Source organism: Grus americana, chromosome Z (genome assembly GCF_028858705.1).
Source record: "Grus americana isolate bGruAme1 chromosome Z, bGruAme1.mat, whole genome shotgun sequence".
Taxonomy (NCBI): Eukaryota; Metazoa; Chordata; class Aves; order Gruiformes; family Gruidae; genus Grus; species Grus americana.
In genome coordinates this window covers 71,164,660-71,180,298 of record NC_072891.1, presented here as the reverse complement: position 1 = coordinate 71,180,298, position 15,639 = coordinate 71,164,660, and the positions used below count along the sequence as shown (strand labels likewise).

General features: G+C 41.0%; 1 protein-coding gene across 6 annotated transcripts in view; it reads right to left on the bottom strand.

The window, feature by feature from the left end:
* Positions 1 to 15,639, bottom strand: part of DGKQ (diacylglycerol kinase theta) — a 105,759-nt gene that overhangs the window by 66,623 nt on the left and 23,497 nt on the right. For 5 of the 6 annotated variants that reach the window (XM_054809528.1, XM_054809533.1, XM_054809530.1 and 2 more), the window contains exon 2: positions 10,388 to 10,467. In XM_054809528.1, the coding sequence (XP_054665503.1) occupies positions 10,388 to 10,467 (80 nt within the window). Of the gene's footprint in view, positions 1 to 398; positions 638 to 10,387; positions 10,468 to 15,639 lie in introns of those variants that run through there. The other variant, XM_054809534.1, reaches the window with a different exon arrangement.

The window sequence follows — 15,639 nt, the reverse complement described above, 5'->3', positions numbered from 1 at the left end:
AAGAGTAATAGTTGCGTATGTACACAAAAATAACCTCAAGACAATTTTTAAAAGCTCAGTGCTGCCACAGTCCAGGACTGTCCAACTGGCTGATCAGGACAAAGGCATTGGTCTCCCCTCAGCCCACCAAAGCTTCAAAGCCTGGATGGTACAGAGATCCAGCTCCTGAAGTACATCCATACTGAGGTTCATATTGACTGTGGAAGATAATACATTGCAATATCCACGTGCCAAGAGCTGTAGCAACAGTTTTAGCAAATGTATTTTAGAATACTATTCACTTGTCCTAAAAAAGTAGATTTTTTTTTCTTGTTTAGCGATTAATAATGAAGACTGAAAGTGACAGTACCAAAAGATCAACAGAAGAAAAGATGAAAAATGAAGAATAAGAAACATACTTGATCTTTATACTTGTTCTCTAGAGCACTCTTCCTACAAAACGCATATCTTTGTAAAACTGAACTTCTCAATAGAAGGAAGAAGCATAATTGCATCTTTAACATTCTAGAATCCAAATGACTTCCATAAGTTTGCTGTGACCTAGGTATTTAGTATTATTCATCTCACATGCCCTTCCTGATATAACAAACATATCAGATTCATCTTCTGGTTTTTGCACCACAAAAAAAAAAAAGTATTTCTAGTAAAGGTTGACAAATGGTTATTTAGGTATGAAATTAGATTAGTTATTTCCAGCAAAAAGCTGGAAATCATGACTTAAGATACACGTAGTCCCAGATAGCTTCTTTTCCTCCCAGATTTACTAGTAAACAATCTTCCAAAGTGTTGAGAGGATTTGAATTTTTGTCCTTGTATATTAGGGTTTTTCTGGGAACCACTAGCAGCAAGTCTGACATACTGGGAACACAGAATTTGATGACAAAAAGTCACTTCCAGATGTAAAGGTCTAATTCCTACCAGTGTTTCTGCCTCTGAAAGCTGAGGACAGTTATGCTAAACAATCCTGTACTTCAAGTATGCGCAATACTTGAAATAAGCAAGATAAAGTTTTGCCAGATGTTAACACAAGAACAAAGAAACATTGCTGGAAGTTTAACCAAGAAAAATCACTAACCGTCAAACTTCAAAACATGTGGTTCCTCCAGTCCTCCTCAGAATTAGTCTTTGGGAAGTAAAGGAGGATGAAGAGAGGTACAAAATGTGCCTGTTATAGATGTGAACAAGATCATAGAAAGCAGTTGACCGGTCAGGCAGAGTCACCAGCTCATTGTCCCGGCAGACTGTGCTGTCTGGAGGAATCCTTGGTCCCTTGCTGACCAGGAGCTGTCTGTCCAGATCCCAGGCTCACCTCCATGCTGGGCTGCCAGCCAGCCCACCAAAATGATTTCATATCAGCATCTCCAACATATTGCAAAATGTCCTTGCCTCCAAAAGCTTAAAATTTTTTTCTTTATGTATGAGTTCGGGATTTAAAAATACAGACAAACCATGCTTTGGGGTCCATCTCCCACTCCCATCAACCCAAACAGAAATTTCATTTTATGCAGCCCTCTAGAGCTAACTGACACAAAGTTCATGGATGGCTTGCATTATTTTACCTTTCTTTAAAATCAGAATACTCTAGTCTGCATGTTTATAAAAAGAATATATATCTTTGGAGGAAAAAAAAAACAACTGGAAAGCCTGGGGAATTTTAATCAAATTATCTCAGATTAAGTTCAAAGCTCATAATCCCTCCCCACTTTTCTTGCGCTTTCATGCTACTTCTTCAGGGGAATGGAAAAAACAAACCTCCCTATACAGTAACATACACGTTACCTGGCTTAGCTAGTCTGGAGGAAAGCATTAGAGCTGTTTTCTCACTCTAGTTGCTCCAAAAATTCAAGTCCAATCCCAGCTTGGTGGGAGAAGGCCACTTGCCCAAGATTCATCCTACACAATGAGTCCAAGTGCAGAAAGAAGAGGATGAGAATGGCAATGTGAGCACAGTCCCAGCCAGCCAGAGCTGTACAAGGAGTATTGAAAAGCCCCGGTTAGATTTTTTTTTTCAGGAAAGCTTTTCTGCACATCCCAACCTGTCTCCAGGTTTCAAGTGTCACCTTCAGGTCATCTGCCTGCCCTACTCCCACCACAGCCCCAGGCACAAGACAGCAGTATTCCCCTTGGTATCAGATGCAGAGGAGACCTTCTTTAGCTCTGGAGCAGTGAATAACCTGCTTTGGACACCCTGCATGAGCATCTGATGCCCTCAACAACCCATGTTTGAAACACAGAGAACTTTTCTTTCCCTAGCCATAAGCCTGGCTATGTAAGATAAAAATCTTATGCCTGGCTTAGAAATGTAGGCTTTTCATTATTGTCACAGAAAGGTTCTGCTGAAGAAAAAGGACACTCCACAGATAAAGGATCAAAGTAGAGTTTTGTGAAAAACAGTGTTTATTTTGAGAACGACTACAAGAAAGGATTTTGACAGGAGTCAAACTTATTCAGGGTCTGACCGTACTTATCTAGAAGACTTGAGGGAAGGAGACCAAGTCCAAATTTTGCGGTTGTTCAGACCCTGGTTACAATCCTCTGAAGTCTCAAGTCACTACCAAAAAGAAGCGAACAGCCTGCTGATTGAAATGTTGAGTAAAAAAAAAAATGGGGAAAAAAAGAAAAAAATCTGTTCCTTTAACATCTTCCTTTCTGAAACAAGCCAAAGAAACTTTGTTTATTATGAGTGGTCTTTCTGACTTGCTTTAGAAGTGACAGGTATAAAACCACTGCAGAGCCTGGTGGAAAATGGGATGGGAATAAGATGGAAAAAGAGGTAAAAGAGCAAGTACAACATAATGAACTCATCAATCACATCATGCTTCTCCCAGCAGCTCCCTGCATTTGCTTTGTTGCTGAACAAGTGCCAAGTACCCAACACATAACAAAATTCAAAACTCAAACTGGGAAAGTCAGTGAGGTAGCATGTCAGAATATCAAATGTTATGTATTATTCTTTAATTTATATCCACCTGGATAAGTACAGCAAAGTACAGAGGCATAAGGAGGCCTACAGAAAGTTAATAATTGATAAGAGTTTAAAGCTGCTTTTTCAATACAACTACTTAAATTACTTTATGCAAACCACTAAAATCAATTTCCACAGAAAAACAGAAAATTTCTGCTAGTAATACCATTGAACAACATCTAAGTACCCTTACAGTATTGATCAGAAGCCCATGGACAGAAAGTATAGTGGTAACATGCCAGCATAAACTCCAGAATGACTTTGCACTCACAGACAAGATACTTCTAGTTCCTATTTTGTTTCCTGCCATCTGTTAAAAAATCCAAAGCATTACAGAATGTAACACATTTCTGTAAAAGTTTATATAAGCCTGTAAGAAAACGTGATCCTGTAAAACTTAAATCCTAACCTCTTCAGTGCAAACCATGCAAGTGCACAGCAGTTCTGCATCATACAGAAAGAACAGCAACAAACTGCTCTTAACATCCAAACTTTGGAAGAAAAAAGACAGAACTGTTTTCTTTTGGTAGTGCCTTTTAAAATTGTTCCTTATCCTGAAATACCACAGGTTATCAAGTATGTGGCCAACAGCAGATCATAACTATAAGTGCTTCTCCACTGAGGTGGAATCACTACATACAGAGCAGCCCAGCTACCACCCAAACCCTCTGGTTCATGGATAGAGTCAGGTCAGCTTAAGTCTTACTGGTCTGCAACCTCCTGGATATGTCAGCAGGGAAAAATACAGCTCCAGGAAGGCCTATTCTTCACCCAGCTGCAGCTGCTTTTCTACCAGCTCAATCAGAAGAAAGTTTTTAGCCTGCATCCTAAGCCAAAGATGACCAGGGGAATGAGAGAAATACAGATATACCAAATGCCAGAGCGACAGCTGCTGTCTTGGGCAGTCTTAAAGAACAACCTACTAAAGACCTCCTATGTCTGTGTCTAAACATTATTTTGCCCACACTTCTCCCTCCCCATGACATCAGAGAGATTTGCACTTGGCAGGACTTTGTAAAACACAGCAGAGAAACTGAGAAAGCAGAGCTGCAAGACCTACACTAGTGTGGGGCTGATAGCTTCCAAGGAGGAAAGGGTACACAGAAATAAGGATACAAATACTCTCCAGCCTCCAAAGGCTGAGCAAAAGGAATTTAACTTCAGGTCACTAGTTTTCAGTTCAAAAAACACCGTAGCATTTTAAGGATCAGCACAACCAGCTTGGAAGCAACCATCTTCATGAAATGCCCATAAGAGTAGTCACACAGGGTCTTTCACAAAGACTGCTCTCAACATAAGACCAAAAAAAAAAAATTGCGATACAAAATGACATGGTGTTTCTGAAACATCTTCTATAGATTCTGATAATTCCAGTGCAAAAGTACTTCCTTATCTAACACTCCTAAGGCTCACTCTGACACCAAAAACCTTTGCTCCAGAGAGGTAGATGTGGTGATCACATCGAGTACACCCTATGATTCCTTGGTCCAGGTTAATTAAGTGTCTAGACCACACACTCTAAGAGAAGTTAACAACTTTGTGATTCAACTTTTCCCAGTATTGACATCTTTTCAATTATTTACTTATTACGTAGTAATCACAAAGAACCCTTTTAGTTGCTTGAAGCCCCTCTGCTTTAATAGCAAAACATTTCTGCTACTTAAATACACTGCATGCACCTGAATGCACTCCATTTCTACATTTTCCTTTTAGGGACAAGGCCTGTCAATTACTCATCAGTTGTGTCCAAACTGACATTCTGCCTCTAAGCACTTGAGATATATCAGTTGGTGTTAAAAAGCAACTTTAAGTACACATTCCATATGGAACTTCTGAAATCAGATAAGAATACAAAGTTAAATGGTATCTCAACATATCATAGGACAGGAGAGATGAGAAGATCAAATACGTAGTTATCAAAATTTTAACTGGGGCTAATGCAAGGGAATAAAGCACACATCCATATGTCACCTCACCATATTCAGGATTTTTTTTTCTCCATCCTACAGATCTCTCTGACAGGACATTAGGCCTTATCTACAAACTCTCAAGGACTCTTTGTGATGGGAACTATACAGTGAATTCCATACCATTTCAAATCAGGAATATTGATACTTCTACTAGAAATAAGACTTGTATAAGAGCTTTCCACGGCAATTAAAAGTTGCTTCGACTAGCATTTTTTTGTACCGTAAAGAGAAAACTATATGCAAGAGACAGTCACTCCTTGCTTTTACTGCTACAGAGGAGATCAATGTCCATCTCCTTTTATCAAGGTAAAGATTAAGAATTAAAAGAAACACACACAGTGACATCCCATACCACTTCTGAACCTGAAGACTCACTGATACAAGCTACAGGGCTTGTCTGGGAGTTCACAGGCTACCAGGCAGCTTGCATCTATTTTCAAGAGAGCATAATAAGCTCTCTTGAGTGTATAAAATACGGAGTGCTAGTCCTTCCCTTTAACTTCAGGGTTAAAGGGATTATCACTTTGGGGAGGTAAGAGGAAACCTTGGTGCAGTGCCAAGATGACCAGCAAGCAGTTTTACACCTCATTTGGCTTCTAAATTATGCCACGTGGTTGCTATACTCCAAGCAATTAACTGCCTTGCTTCAACAACACAGGGATGGGGAAAGTGTTGAAGAACTAGAGGTGGACTATCTCAGTGAAGGTGGTCAGGGCTATCCAGCAAGCACCCAGATAAAACATAGAACCATAGAATAGTTTGGGTTGGAAGGGACCTTTTAAAGGTCATCTAGTCCAACCCTTCTGCAATAAGCACGGCCATCTTCAACTTCATTGGTTTGCTCAGAGCCCCATCCAACCTGACCTTGAACGTTTCCAGGGATGGGGCATCTATCACCAGAGTACTCTGTCCCAGTGTTTCACCACCCTCATTGTAAAAAATTTCTTCCTTATATCTAGTCTAAATCTACCCTCTTTTAGTTTAAAACCATTATCTCTTGTCCTATCACAACAGGCCCTGCTAAAAAGATCAGCTTGGATTCCAACTGTTGCTAAGACACAATGTGAAAAACTCCCTCATACCAGCAAAGCCTCTTTACCACGGACAAATAAAAAGGGAAGAAGAGAGAGAAGAAAGAACTTTCCCAAACTTGTTTTTATATTATATAATATAAAAGATGAAAAATATTAAGCATATATTTTGTGAAGTCGAGTTCATGTTACAGATCTAACTCCACCACCAAAAGGATAGAACAAGAGGGGCAGGATAAAAAGTTCCTTGATTGATGCATGCTAAATATACAGTAATTTGAAGATGAGATGTAACAATACTATGCCATTCAGCTTATTCACAAACATTGCATTTCAGCTTGTCTTCTATGACAGTCTGCTGGGAGAAGCAGTTAAAGTTCAGCAAGCATTAACTGCAGCATTTTTTAAACCATGTTGATATAAAAACTCCAACACCTGCAACTACCACCAAGGAATGATTTTTCCAAAATCGGATTCTGATTTTTCTCCCCCTATACTGTCCAGAACTCCCACCCAATCCAACCACATCAAATTCTCCTTCCCAGCTTGCCAAGCTCTTTTCCATTTGTTAAAATGTTTACGAGCCATTTTCAACAACATTCTGTATATTCTCTGAGGCAGTCACACAAAAATCCATCAGACATTTCTGACAGCTGAATGAGACTGGGGGATTTATAATTCCAAGGCAGGTGAAGCAGTAACCAAGCCTTGATGGCTTTTGTCTTGCATGTTGGAGCTTCCCATTGCTTCTTGGGCAGGGAACAGAGGTAGGAAGAGAAAGTAAACAAAAAAGAGTTTGTGTCCCAGTCCAGAATTCCTTCAGCTGCAGAAGAATGAGATGCTGCTGTTGTGTATACAAAGTATGAAGTGTCCAATACAGAATAGATTATCAGAAGGTGGTTTAGGGGAACTTACCCTAACCCGAGGATCCTTTTTCCCTCTCTTCTACTTTCAGTTCATGAGGAACTGACCCAAATAACCACCTGCACACAGCTGAATCTAGCTGTCAGAGGGACAGACTCAGGTCAGCTGGCAAGGGCAACACCTGCTTGCCTGAGCGGAGACCACTGTGACCACCACAACCTTCCCATTCCCTATCACAACCTGTGAATGCAGTAGCTACCCACATTCTGAACTACAAAGTCAAGTTTTATTTTTAACATAGAAAGCTTCAGGAGAAGCTGTTGGCCTAAACCAGCATTTTTCCACTCTAGACAACCTGGCTTTAAGAACAAAAGCACACAAGAAAGTTTAATGAGCGGCCTAACAACCCTTCTCAAAGTGGAAATGTTTAGAAACCATTACAGCAATGCACCAACACAATGAGGAAAAAGAAACATGGCAAGTGTCTAACCTCACTAAAACCACTTTTAATGTACTCTCATTTCCATTTAGTTTTCAAAGAACAGTTACACAATACATACACACACTTCTATGGCAAATCTAAAGGGTAAAATGTCTAATTCACCTTCAATTCTAACCTAACTAGGGAAAACAAAACTTCACATTTCACACCCAAAGAGGTTTTGTTTTCACTGTTATTTTGGTTTTTGTTGGGTGTTGGTTGTGTTGGGAGTGGGTTTTTCACGTCTTTCTTTTTTTTAAATACATACCTCAGAGTAGGCAATATTTATGGGAATGTGGGGGAGAGAGGGTTTGAATTTGGAAAAGTCACCAAGATCTTACCAGTGAAACAAATCATATCCTCTGCAAACCATAAAAAACACAAACTTGTTCAAGAGACTGATTCATGAAGTCTTGTTTTGAAACATCATGACCTGAATTCAGTCTGGAATGCTAAATGCAGGTGATAATGATTAACAATAGTGCAAAAAAATTCTTAGGGCAGCCTTAAGAGTGAACTCATGAAGAATGATCTGAGGCTGGATGCAGTCATGGCGTGCTTGTGGTGCTGTGAGCCTTAACTTGACCCTGGGAAGGAAACCCTAACTCTCAGGAATAAGTTTCCATGAAACATCTGCTGAAAAACTACTCTCTGAGAGTTTGACTTAGTATCAAATGACACACACTCTGACGAGCTTTAACAATTGCCATCTTCTCTAGATGGAATCCAGAGGATTAAAAAAAAAATCTCATTTCTGTAATACACTGAATATTGACATACTAGAAGGAACTATCAGAAAAAAAATCCCACCAGTGTTCCCTCCTACGTCAGACCTTTTCATAAAGGGATACACTCAAATAATCCGAAAGCAGAACAGGAGATTAAGAAAATAAACTTTCCACACATTCTATAAACGATTATAATTTGATTTTTGCTCTGTTATGTTTTTTAAGCAAATGCCAAGTTCAATATTTACTTCGACAGAGCCTGCGCAAAAAATGACATCTGCCATATGGCAGACTTCACTTGCACAGCAGACCAGGATTAATGCAACTTGGATGACCACATCAAGGAGGACAAGACTGTCCAGAAAGAACAGGACAATCCAGTATTTTCAAAACACAATCGTTATAGCTCAACACAGATAACACAGAAGACTTCACAGCTGAATACAGCAACATTAAACTGCAAACAAACAGCTTTGAGTGCTGACAACACTCAGATAAAACAAATTGTACTGCACAGCAAGGATAGATTTTATGTGTAAACAATAAACAGATAAAATTCATGTCTTGAGGCAGGTGGAGAATGGGAATCAGCAAAAGAACAAAAAACTACACTGACATCCATGACTGATGCAAGTGGAAACATTAATAAGTTTAAATGGAGGATTTTTACCATGCAAAAGCAAAGGAACAAATACTATTTTGAACAATGAATTAAATCTAGAGCAAATTCACAAAAGAAGCACTCACAGATGTTTAAAACTCTGACATTCTGAATTAAATTAATGTTTCCCAGTTGGCTTTGTACCATCCTCCCAAAGACCCTTGCAAAGATACCTATATCATCTGACTTGTCATTCATTTTCCCATGCTGCAATGACTGACCGCTAGCTCACTGAAATAGTAGTAGATGCTAGTTCTTAGTAATAGCATTTCTCACTACCTACCTGTCCCTTTACTGTGGGTTCTAAGACTTAACAGCAGTATTTCTTAGTATTTCACTGGCAACTTTCAATGTATCAGACATCTTTTTGCCACCTCAGTTATACATCTCAAGATGAAAAGTATGTGGGAAAGAGGAAGCATGTAGCAAAGCCTCACAGCAAATTTAAGTAGAGTGGCTAATTTCTCTCTATCCAATTTCTGCAACTTGATGACGCTTTGGGCAACGTGGTCTAGTGGAGGGTGTCCCTGCCCACAGCAGGGGGGTTGGAACTAGATGGTCTTTAAGGTCCCTTCTGACCCAAACCATTCTATGATTCTATGAACTTGAGTTTCATATTGTTTTAATCTTTCCTGTCTCACCCTCTACATAAGTTTCCGCAACACTAAGGAACGTGTAAATCTTTTTAGGATACAAAGAAGGGAATCAACTCCCCTTCACAGGTTCCCAGATCCACACAATGCGTTCCTATAAATGTGCTTTTAGTCAGCGAGGTCTGTAATGCACACGATTCTGATATTACAGCCATATCTCATTTCACTTTCGCATATGGCTCCTTAAGGTATCTGTAGTGTTTTACTACTTCTCTAGTAAATTTCTCATCTCCTTCTCTTTTTTCCCTTTTGTCACCTTTTCCCAGGTGATTAATACACTTTGTTCTCTCCTCAGTTTAGCTTATTATCTTAGTTGCATCCTATTATCTTCTTTAAAGTTGTTTCATCTTTCACACCCTTTAAAAGCAATCTCTTAAGCATGAAGTCTTGTGGGAAAAAAGTCACAGGGCATCTGAAAGCAAGTACTTTATAAATTACCAAAAATTAAAAAAATTAATTCTTACCATCAATTGAAGTCCTGCCCTCTGTTTTTTTGGCTTTGAAATCCTATGCTTTTAATGCAATGACTTTATTCTCTGGACACAATAAACAAGCAAATTCTTAAGATGCAGCAATCAATAGAAGCCAAACATAGCCCCTTTGCTAGGCCGAGAAGCTTTAGCGTTTTCCCAGTAAGATCTAATTGCTGTAAAAAATTCAGTGGTGTACAGAGTTGTTCTTTAGTATGACACATGGTATGGTTTTCTGAGAGCACTGATATCAATCAGTCACCCCACTCCATTGTTGCAAGGTTTCCAGGTGATGACACACAAGTAAGAACTTCTAGTAATATTTAAAGAATGCAAATAACTGCTCTTCAAAGACAAGACTACCCACAGCCGCTCATAGCAGGGGCTTTTTGAAGGAAATGTAACTTTGCCTTTGAGCAGCTATAAAAGCCTCAGTGATGACTAACACAATTGATTTAAGCATTACAATATTAATGAACATGGTGTAGTACAGTGGTGGCTCATTAGTGATAAATTTGTGCTATTATCCCCAAGAAAGAGACAAGGCAGTGTGTGCTTACTCACCCTTACAAGGCTGGGAGCAATACATGAGCATGGTATCTTGACATTCTTGAGGCACTTTTCATGAGACATAAAGTTGCAAACTGTGGAAATAAAATAAGAACCGTGAGCAAGTCTTCACAAACAAGGGAGTGTGTGAAAAACAAACAAAAAACCCTATGTAGTCAAATACAATTAGGAACACATCTTTTTAATCACATTTGCTCTCCCCTAGGTTTGAGAACCTACATGACTTCTTGCAGTATATGAACTCCAGCTTGTTTTGTTACTCAGAAGTTGGCAAGGGAAAAGGAAGGAGAGTTTATCCCAATGCATTAACAGGCCTACAGCAAGTCATGCCCTCCCACACTCTCTCTCCATAAGCACCAAAATGAACTCTTAAATTTCAAGAGATTTTAAACAGTCTAAAGTCCAAAACAGCTCTTTGATGTAGCCAAAGCAGATGGACATGTTTGAAAGTGAATTATTCTACCATTTAGTGCATGTGACAGGAATAAATCGGAGAAAACACTGTATTGTTATGCACTGAGTGTAATGGATGAAGGAGATGAAATTAAAGGTCACCAGTGGCATTCAGCTTTGAAAGTCAAGAGCAACTAATTATTTCTTTTACTGTGGGACCAACAGGTTTAGAATTCCACTCAAACTCCACAAAGCATGCTTTCAAGCAAGACAGTGTTTGAAAAAAATCATTTCACATAGGGTTGATATTTTCCACAGCTTCTTACTGTGGATTTACATGATGTTAAGCTGTGCAAAGAAAACGAGGGATTCTTTATTTCATTCCCACCACCTCACATTAATTAGGAACTAATAAGCCACACAGCCAGGGCTTTAGAGTCCTCCTCCTTTCAGAATCACTCTCTACCAGTCCAAGCGTGAAGATGCTTACACGGATGCTCAGGCCCTGACCTCTTGCATGGAAGCATGTACCTCTCCCAGTGCCTGGGCAGAAGATCACTTGCCAGTGGCAACTGTTGCCATACACAGGAGGTTTTTGCACGTCCCTGCTTTTCAGAAGTGTGCTGTACCACTTTCTAAGTTTCACCAGCAACTGAAAAAACTGCCACGAGCTTCAAGCTTCCCATCCACAACCCATTGCATTGGGCTGTGCTAGTGCCATCGAAAGCAGACAATTTGCCTCTCCTTCCCCTTCTCCAGCTCACTGACTTCTGATTTCACAACACTGCTTCTCCCATGCCAACTCAAGCATTAAAAACCAGGTCCACTTCTCTATGCTGCTTACTGCCAGTCCATGCAAAATAACCTTTCCTTTTGGTGGCACTAAAAGAAGGATGACCCCTTTCACATTGGTGCTCATCTTAATGTGAACAGTAAGCAGATGTTTGGTTTTCATTAGTCTGCAAGTCAGAAAAAGCAGCTCTGCAAGTCACTACTGTGTACAAACATGTTATTCATCATCCATGGTTGAACACAGAGTGATTACTGCACTGATAAAAAAAAGTGGGAACAGAGCATATCCAAACCTTCTGCTGGGTGCTATGAAATGTTACATGCATCTTTAAGTTTGATAACATTCCTGACTAAATGGGGCTGATAAGAGGTGGAAACAGCCAACAAAGGGATAATAAAGCTGATTCTCGGAGCTGAAAATGCAGATGCTCAACACATTTGGAGGTTGTCACCACAGAGGAAGAAGCACACAGCCCATCAGCACAGAGGAGACCAAAAAGAACAAAATGATTCTCCTGGCACAGGAAAGCTGCAATCTCCTGCTCCAGAAGACAGGTATGACCCCACACAGAACTGGTGAATTTTTATCACACTTCTGTATGTTATCACAACATGGATGTAGCTGGACATAACCTACTCTCTCCTCAGGTCTCTGCAACATTTCTACTGACACTTTTAGGAGGGTCAGCTGGTTGTGAGAGCAGATCTGCAGAGGTTGCAGGAGAAAAGCCACCTGCCCATTACCAGCTGGTCTGAGATTTACCACATATGCCCTGCCACTGCCAGAAAACATTTGCCCCAGCCATTTGTTTAGGCAGCCTCTTCACTGTCTCAAAGGTAATGCCCAAAGCTCAGCTGAACCTGGCTAGGTTAGGGGGACTGACCTCTGCAGGCAGAATTGTAGAGTCACAGAATGGTTTGAGTTGGAATGGAACTCAAAGATCATCTAGTTCCAGCCCCCCTGCCATGGGCAGGGACACCCTCCACTAGACCACGTTGCCCAAAGCCCCATCCAACCTGGCCTTGAACACTTCCAGGGATGGGGCATCCACAACCTCTCTGGGCAACCTGTGCCAGTGCCTCACCACCCTCACAGTAAAGAATTTCTTTCTAACAGCTAATCTAAATTGACCCTATTTTAGTTCAAACCCATTATCCCTTGCCCTGTCACTCCATGCCCTTGTAAACAGTCCCCCACCATCTTTCCTGCAGGCCCCTTTAGGCACTGGTAGGCTGCAATTAGGTCTCCCCAGAGCCTTCTTTTCTCCAGGCTGGAGAAGCCCAACTCTCTCAGCCTGTCCTCATAGGAGAGGTGCTCCAGCCCTCTGATCAGCTTCGTGGCCCTCCTCTGGACTCTCTCCAACAGCTCAATGTCTCTCCTGTACTGGAAACCCCAGAGCTGGATGCAGTACTCCACAGTGACAAAGATCCCCATGGCTCCAACCCACAGAAAGCTTCAAATATAAGCAGGCAGCTGTCAAGAACTTCATAAAGGGGTGAGAGCTAGTCAAGGAGAAAGCATCAGTGACAAATGAAATTCAGTGAAATGGCATTGTTTTCCCTTGTATTTGTTTCAGACGCGGGCAGACTAGAAAGGAAAGAACAGAGCAAGGCACGGCAGATTGCTCCCAGAAATTTTACGGTCTGCAAGAAGCAACAGGCAACTGAAGTCTGCAAGACCAGTATCTCCAGGTGGCTACTAGCTTTATTTTAAGTGCACAATAACTCAATACACAAGTTAATCAAGCCCTACTCAAACACCCCAGGGAATTCAAAGAAGGTGGCTCCGAATCAGCTGATAGAAGTGAGGCTCCTTCCATGGACATGGACCTTGAGAGGTGCTCTCCATTTATTCAGACAACTCAAGTCACTACACAACACCACTTAATTTTCTCTTTGTGGTGACAGAAGCCACAAAACATGGTCCTGCATAAAGACAGCATCTCATAGTTCAGCTGAGGAAACATCTCATGGCACAGGAAAATATACTAAATAAGAATTCGAACAAGCAGTAAAGTCTAAAGGTGAATGAAGGTTTCAGAAAAGGAGTAAAATAGGAAGGTGTATAAAGGTTTTAATTGTTTGACTGAGTGCATACAGAAAAAGACAATATGCAAAATAATGAGTTTCTTAAAATTTAAAGGGAAAGATTGAAGCATTTGCAAAGATTCAGATTAAGGAATATCAGGAGACAAACAGGAGTGTATCAGCAGTGCCCAGAGATTGTAACATTCTCCATGAAAGACTTTCACACATTTTTCAGGAGGTACTCACACACCCCTCGTCTGCTTCTCACATGTCTCAAATTTGGCAGGGAGTATGCACTCTGGAGCTGCATGTCTTTTTCCTGTCCCACAGAATTCCTCAGGGAGCAAGCTAACTCTTACAAGTCACCATTTTGTTTTTGTTTTCCACATTCCCCAAAGAAAGAAAGAAAGAAAAAATAATGGCAGCAAGCCAAACTGAAGCACGAACAATATTTGGGGGGGGAGGGGTGGGTGGTGTGTTTGATGTGTGTAAGGCAGAAATCCTAAATTTGTATCAGTAGTCCCAGAGAGGCAACACAATTAAGCCTGAAGTTCTGACAGCCAGGACAGGTTTGGTGTTTTTAAGGGGTGATCTTTCACCAGGAAAAAAAAAAGAAGACGCTGTGTGAAGTTTCAGGACATGAAATGCAAAATTTTGAGGAAAAGCATTTAAAGGAAAAGGAAGAGGATAGGCTGTTCTATTTATAAGAAGAGGATTTCTTCATAAATACAAACTCAATGATGAGCTACCAGCAGACACATATATGGATTGTCTAAGTCAAAACAAAGCAATTTCAATTGTAGCTTTCAGATACTGTATACAAAACTGCATCACTGTTGCTGTTAATAAAGTGTTCCCAGGCACAGCACAGTAAGATGACAAGCAGTACAGTAAGCAGCAAAAGCAAAAAGCAGCCACTAACAAGCACTGGACTCATACACAGTAAGGCAAGCAAGACCCATGCCAAGCACAGGACCCTGCCTGTTAATAGCTAAACAGCAATAACAGCTGTAAATTCAATCTAGCACATTCCAATCAAATCTGTTGTTATCTCGAATCCTTCGAGTCCCATGTTGGGTGCAAAAAGGACTGTTGTGGTTTAACCTCAGCCAGCAACTAAGCACCATGCAGCTGCTTGCTCACCCCCCTCACAGTAGGAAGGGGTATAGAGTTGGAAGAATAAAAGTGAGAAAACTCGTGGGTTGAGATAAAGATGGTTAAAGCAAAAGCCGCGCACAAGCAAAGCGAAACCAGGAATTCATTCACTGCTTCCCATGGGCCGGCAGGTGTTCAGCCATCTCCAGGAAAGCAGGGCTCCATCACACATAACGGTGACTTAGGAAAATAAATTCCATCACTCCAAATGTCCTCCCCTTCCTTCTTCTGCCCCCAACTCTATATGCTGAGCATGACGTCATACGGTACGGAATATCCCTTTGGTCAGTTGGGGTCAGCTGTCCCAGCTGTGTCCCCTCCCAACTCCTTGTGCACCCCCAGCCCACTTGCTGGTGGGGTGGTGTGAGAAGCAGCAAAGGCCTTGGCTCTGTGTAAGCACTGCTCAGCAGGAATGAAACCATCCCTGTGTTATCAACACTGCTTGCAGCACAAATCCAACACACAGCCCTATACCAGCTACCATGAAGAAAATTAACTCTATCCCAGCCAAAATCAGCACAGTACATACAGCAACACCCAGGAAACATACAGCCTGTAGCTCTTCAACATACACTTGCAAGGAAACAGAAAACATCCCTCTCCAGCCCTCTCTAGGAAGGCCGGAGATAAAAGCTAGGCATCACTATAACTCATGAGCTGTGTTACACTTGCATCTCAATTAACGTGCCCCAGTATCAGAAGCAGCAGTAACACTGTCTCCTTTTTCCAACAATTCTGACTTGCTGTCTTCACTACAGCGTGCCACAACCCATGGGTATTGCAGGACATGGTCTGGTACTAACACTGGAGCCATCACTCTTCTCATTGCTACAGGTTATACTGAGGACTCTCAAGAAGAGAGGGCTCCTGCACCTGAA